At 26.6% G+C, this 7,061-nt stretch overlaps 1 protein-coding gene across 6 annotated transcripts in view; it reads right to left on the reverse strand.

The window, feature by feature from the left end:
- Positions 1-1,001: 1,001 nt before the first annotated feature.
- Positions 1,002-7,061, reverse strand: part of LOC102674460 (neuronal acetylcholine receptor subunit alpha-7) — a 362,879-nt gene continuing 356,819 nt past the window's right edge. For all 6 annotated transcript variants that reach the window (XM_006623887.2, XM_006623889.2, XM_031514304.1 and 3 more), the window contains 4 exons: positions 5,401-5,618; positions 2,882-3,082; positions 2,426-2,560; positions 1,002-1,065 (listed from right to left, as the gene is read on the reverse strand). In XM_006623887.2, the coding sequence (XP_006623950.1) occupies positions 2,476-2,560; positions 2,882-3,082; positions 5,401-5,618 (504 nt within the window). In that variant the 3' untranslated portion in view covers positions 1,002-1,065; positions 2,426-2,475. The remainder of the gene's footprint in view (positions 1,066-2,425; positions 2,561-2,881; positions 3,083-5,400; positions 5,619-7,061) is intronic.

A 7,061-nucleotide genomic window follows, 5' to 3' on the forward strand; every position in this document is an offset into this window, starting at 1 on the left:
ATTAAATTTACTATTAATATTATTTATATCATTAGTCATTACGATTATTATCGTTACCATTATCATTATTATTATTGTTATTATCGTTATTACTATTATTGTTGTCCTTCTTCTCCCTTCTATCGTTCGTGTCTGTTAACTATTGAATTACTGAAAGGCCGCGACAACACTCTCTCGAGGAATGCGCACACAAGCACACAGCTTTCTCGAATTCCCCCTAGTAGCCTCGAACGAATCGATGCTCCTCCTCGCTCGAGAGAGACGAGGACGCGCTCTTCTTGCATAATTTAATAAAATTATAAGATCGTCATACGACACCGAGCGTCGATCACTTATCCGCGGAGAGTTTGATACTAGATAGATAGATAGATAGATAGATAGATAGATAGATAGGTAGATAGATAGATAGATAGAGAGAGAAAGATAGCGATTGCGCTCGATTAGGTTTAAACTTAGGAGAGAAAGTTCGGTTTTTAGCCGAAGAAAGTGAACGCACAACGTGGCCGTGTATTGTCAATAGTGTATAATGTGTCGAGGCGCTTTCTTTGCCCTCCTCTATAAGTCCTTTTTCCAATCGCTTCCTGCCAAGTCCTTCCGGTTCTTCAACACGCGAGGGGCGCTTCCTCGTTTTTTAAACGTGTGTGCTCGAAGCGTTTGAAAAATTTTTGGTCGGTCAGCAAGAACCGAACGAACGACGACCTCTTCGACCTCTTCCGCCTCCTCTTCCGGCCTCTTCACTCTTGCTTGTTCCTCCCCTTTCTTTCTTCGCCTCTTCCTCCTTCCTTTCGCCGAAACTGGAAGCGCGTCTCACACGTAGTATTTCTTCGCGTGCAATCACTCCGTTCCAGAGTTTTCTTCTTTTTTTTTTCGGGGGAAGAAAACGGGAGAAACAGAGAGAAAGAGAAAGAAAGAGAGAAAGAGAGATAGAGAGAAAGAGAGAGAGAGAGAGAGAGGGAGAGAGCGAGAAGAAAGGAAGCACGAAGCAACGAGCAGCTTTTTTCGTGCTCTCTCGTTACTTGATCGCTCTTCCGTGGCAGCCTCCTCGAAACTCACGTATCGTCGTTTCTGTGGAACAAAAATAAATAATTGCGGGATTGAATTAATTATATGCAAATGTTATTATATTGATGTACGAGACGTGTGAGTATATGTTGAAAATTAATTGAAAAAGTACAAATTATTAGCTAATGAATATAACTTTATAATAAATATTATTTTTGAAAATTATATTATCAATTTTGACTCTTATATTTTTGTATAATTTATTCATACATTTAATTTACTAATTTTAAATTAATTACATTTTTTAATTCTTATATCATTTGTTTATATATTAATAAATTATTGCTAGATATATTGGAACAATTTATAAAAATGAAATTTGATAATTTTCATTTATATTCATTATTAGTAAAATTTATATGATTTTTGAATTATACGTATATGTGTATTTGTTGTAACAAAATAGAAATCTCTTTTTCTCATTTATTATTAAGGAAATAGCATATATTAATTTATTTAGATAACTTGTCAAATTTAATAACTTTACTTGGAATATTTATTTATATTTTATACAGTGACCTATATTAGAAATTAAAGTTTGCACGAAATTCTAAATGTTTGAAAATTCAATTTCTAATTTCTCAGTTTATAATTTTGGGAAAATTGTATACCACATTAAAATAATTGTGATAACGAACGAGATAAGCTTGCTATCCATAGAATAATTTCATACTGTACTAATTTTCTATGCCACTCTAATGAATTAAGAATGATGTTACTTGAATGCAGTAACTCATATACATACGTAGAAGTCATTAGAAATTGAACAATGGTATTCTCTTTCATTATCATTAAATATCGTTTCATCATAATTGTATGGAAAATTTGTATTTACAATTACAAATAAAATATAAAAAATATATTGAGAGAATATAATTAAAAAAAAATTGTTTTAAAATAATATATGATGTTTTTCTGCGTAGGAGAATATAGATATATGTAAATGCGAAATAAAGTTTAATTAGCTTTCATATATATATATTCCTTTATGAACATTACGTTGAATCTGAAAGATTTAAATGAACTGAGAAGCATAATTTAGCGAATTTCAGTAACGAGAAAGAATATTTAAGAAAAAATTACGTCTCTTTTAAATTTATTGCGAAATTATTCTTTAAAGAGGATCGTAAAGGAAATATGAAACGAGATATGAGAAAATATGAAAGTGTACTTTTTTAAATGAAATGCTTTCAACGTACGACGTCGTGATTATTCCATTTTATAATGACTTCAGACTAGTTGATTATTATATATTATATTTAAATAAACTATATATAAAAATGTATATGTAAAAAATGAAAGATTTGAATGAAAAAGAATGCTGATGATTAATATTGTTATAAATATTGAATAACTTTAATACCTTTGGCAATTTTTGTGCATTTTTTCGGTGACTTGACCGGGGCAGTCTATTTATTGGACGATTATGTGTGGCGCACGACACAATATCACTATCGTGGCCAAAACCGTGAACAACGTGAAAACGATCAAGCAAAGCCTGTAACGAACAAGGAACAAAATTATTAAAATTAAAGATATTTTAAATGAACATTCATTAATATTGATTAAGTTCTTCTTAATAAATATATAAAATTTAAATTTCATACAAAAGATGAATATTAATTCCAATAAATAATTGAAAAAATAAAAATTAAATTAATAAAATTATTAAACGATAATTTATATTATCTTTATTCTATAAAGAATATTTAATATTTAATAATAAATAAATAAGTAAGAATAAATCATAAATTAAATCATTATTGAAATTAACAAGAACTTAATATTCTACATTTGATATTAATAAAATATACTAAACCTGTCCACCACCATAGCGGCGAATTTCCAGTCGCTAATGATCTCGTCGCTTTCATCCGCCTTTTTCATACGATCCGTGATGAATCGTAATTCCTTAAGAATCGTGTGCAATTCCTCCTGCATCCCACTAAGAGGTAACGATGCGGACGTATCTTCGACCGTTGCTGGTCTTCCGGTAGATATCGGTGTACCGAACGCCGACCTGTTACAAATAAATTAATCATTCAATGAAAATTATTTATTTTTTTTGCAAAAATAAAAAATTATGATATAATATATCATATAACATAATACAAATATAATAAAAATATAATATAATATATTATAAAATCGAAATTGAAATCGAAATTCGATCGCACATAATTAATTAAAAATATATATATATATATATTTGTGTGATTTCTTTGAATATTATTTTAATAGTATAGAAAATATAAAAGGATATAAATATAGAAGAGAGAGAAAATTATTATTGTAAAATGAGATTTCAATTTAAATTTTCTTATTATTTTCCTAAAAGTTTATATTGATTATATAATAATTACGTATTTTTTATTAATAACGTAGTGAAAGGAGAAAATTAATTAAGTGATAATTGGGTCAATAATTATATATGTTGTAATATTTGTTATTTAATTATGAAAAAAGAATAATATAATTTGATCGAAAATCTATTATTATGCAATATTTATTATATTAAATTTTTGTTCTTTAAACTAGTACTTTTTAATAAATTATTGATAATATTTATATTTCGATCTGCTTGATAAAAATTTATTTTTTTCTTAGAATATTATTTTCTATGCTATATCAGACACAACGTTGAATTTTTAATTCATTTTTAACGAATTGAATTTAACTTATTTCCAATATCTGACCAAGTATTTGAAATAAGAATCAAGAAATACTCAAAAAATAGGGAATGTGATATATAGTTTCCACGTTAATGTCCAACTTTCATCGAACATTTCACGTTGAGATGTTTCATAAATAAATTTTATCACGTCGTTCTATATGGCGGACACATTGAGGAGCATATGGAATTATTTTATCGGAAATGTCTCAACTAGCATTTGATATCAATGAGATATCACGAACAGGCATCAAAGAGAAGGAAAAAATAGATGTCCTCACTGGAGGCCGATACATTGGAAATTTAAACGGACAGTGGTTCGTCTATTCGGAAAAATCTATATCCCCGAGGTATGTTCAAGAAAAATGGAGATACGAAATGAATTTTGAAAATTGAAATGATTAAACTTACAGTTTTTCTGAGACTTATTTATTATCAGAAATCATTTTCATATTCAATTAATTGTTGAATAAGTTACAACAAGAATATTATAGTTAAAAGAAAATAGAAATTTATTTTACTAATTTGTTACTAGAATAATTACTTTATATTTAAACAATAAAATCATGTAATTAATAGATAAAGAATAGTAAAATTTATTAAAATTTATAAATAGATAGAAAATAATAATTGGATGGATAATTAAAAGGACATAATAAGATTAACAAATTACTTCAACTATTTGATTATTAACATACTGGATATTGTTATTATCATTTTTCTTTTAAATAAATATCAATCTTATTCATTTCATTTTCATTTTAAATATATGTTACTTCTTCATTTTAAAATACACATATTACTTTAATTTAAATAAATTCTGTAGCACTTTTTCACTGTGTCCTTCATTTGTTAAAACATTATCGGCTACTTTTTACTAAATCTTCTAACATTACGAGGATTCTGCTGAAGTTTAGAATGTCTGTTGGAATGAGGATTATACGTGTTGAATTACATTGTCATCCCAACTATGTTGATTCGAATGCACGCATGGATAGGGATGTTCACTCACACTACATTTACATATCCAGTATATCATGCAAATCATTATCATGCGAGTCTCGTGTGCTTTTTTCGTAAGAGAGATTAAGTAGCTTTAAATTACAGAATATTAATTATATTATTTGAATCGTATACTTAGTAGAAAAAAAATTAACATACTTTTTCAAGTTATGTATTAAATTTTATGTAATCTTACATGAAAATATTGTATTTCGTTAGTTGCAATATAAATTATATTCAAAAAGTTGTTTGAAAAATTATTTATGTATATTTTAAGAAGTACTTCATGTCTGATCATATGCATATATTATATGGATTAATTATTGGATAAAATAAATTAATTAGTTTAGCGTGAATATTTTATGACAATTCTTAATATTCATTATTTTATGTTTATATGATATTTTTATTATATTGTTAATCGCAAGAAGAATATTTATTATTGAAAATAAAATAACCATAAAATATTGTAAAATACTTTAAAGTTATATGGAAACTACTGGAACATACTGCAATATACATTTGTATATTTGTAATGTAAACTTTTTTTTCGAAATTTATAATTTTCTCGTTAAAATATATTTTAATTATTATAGCACGAATTTTTTTGATAATAAATATTTTAAAGTAAGATTAACAAATACAAAAAATTTAAGGAAATATACCTTATATAACCGGAAGGAGGATTTGCCGCACTATTCTTGTGACGAATGTCGTCGTCGATATCTAATACATTTGCTAGCAAACTCTTGCTACTCTTCTCCTGCAATTCCATGCCCTTTGCCCTTCTGTTGCCTCCAAGAATGGTCTTCTTCGTGATCTTCTTTCCTGGACGACTCATGCGCAGCAAGCACGGCAACCATTGTAAAAACAGCATTTTAATCTAAGTGCAAGTGAGAAAAACAAGATTTATATAACATGTAATTTTTATAGTCTAATATTTAATAAATTTAAACGATAAATGAGATACTGATATAGAGAAGTTAAAAGAATCAACTTCATCGAAATTAATCATATGTTTATCATATGTTAAAAACGTAATCATATGTTTTTTAAAAATTAAATGATATATATATTTTTTATATATATATATTTATATATATAAAAATATATAAAAATATATAAAAATATATAAATATATATATATATTTTTATATATATATATATATTTTTTAAGGTTAAAATTTAATGATTATTCGATAGTATTACATGAGAATAAATCAACTTATTCGAAATTGGGACATAACTTTTAATAAAAATCATATATTACGAATATAATATTATTAAAAGCTTTTACGTTCTTAAAATCTAATTATTTCAAGAAAAAATTTAAAATAACTTTGAAATCAATTTAAAATTTTTAATATACCATTAGTAAGATCCTTAAAAGCAATATTTTTCCATAAATAAAGATATTTTACTTATATTACTTATTACGTATTTTACTTATATTTATTTATTTATTATTATTATTACGTATTTTACTTATATTTTACTTTAAAACTTGATCAAACCATATTAAAATTAAGAATACTTTGAATCGCTATAATTCCGAAGATAATGACTTCCGGTCAATGAGTGAACGATCATTGGAAGCGCAGAAACTTGCCCTTTAAAATACTTTTTCATTTATCCCGATACGATTTCTGGTTCTCAAGATATCGTCATATAAAGAGAAACGTAATTTTTAATCGTTTATTATCTCCGTTCTTGTTGCTTATTTGGACCTCTCGCTTGCACCTCGTCTCACTGATCTATCCCAAACTCTAGACAAGCGACAGACGCGATTCCTAAAAATGCATAGTACGCATTTCTAAAAAAAATAAATAGGTCACTGGATCGCGGACCCATTCATAATTTCCGCACGGTCTTAAGCGTTACTTTGAATCTTTATATTTCGGTAACCGATTGAGATATCGAAATAAATCAAAAAGTGACTTCATTGGCATGATTTTCTCTATTTCCTGAGTAGATTTGATGACAAAATTTTTAGATTCTTGTCTCATTTTTTATTCAAAAACTCGAAATCATTTGTGACTTTCTGCGTGATTGCAATGGTGCATTAAACAAAAACAACAAATCGATCAAATTTTTATGCATTTAATATATTTCGGAAATTACGAATTTGTTTTCAGTTTTTTAAATTATCATTTGTTTGATTCACTTATTAAAAAACCTAAAGGTTTTCTTTCTCTTATTTTCATTGAATATAAATGTATAAAATTCATTAAACACGAATGAAATATCTCATTTTTAAAATTACTCAACACAACTGGAATTACTTAATACCATATATTAATGCTCCTTTTTTTTTTTTTTTTTTTTT

Source organism: Apis dorsata, unplaced genomic scaffold (assembly GCF_000469605.1).
Source record: "Apis dorsata unplaced genomic scaffold, Apis dorsata 1.3 scaffold_968, whole genome shotgun sequence".
In the NCBI taxonomy this organism is placed as follows: Eukaryota; Metazoa; Arthropoda; class Insecta; order Hymenoptera; family Apidae; genus Apis; species Apis dorsata.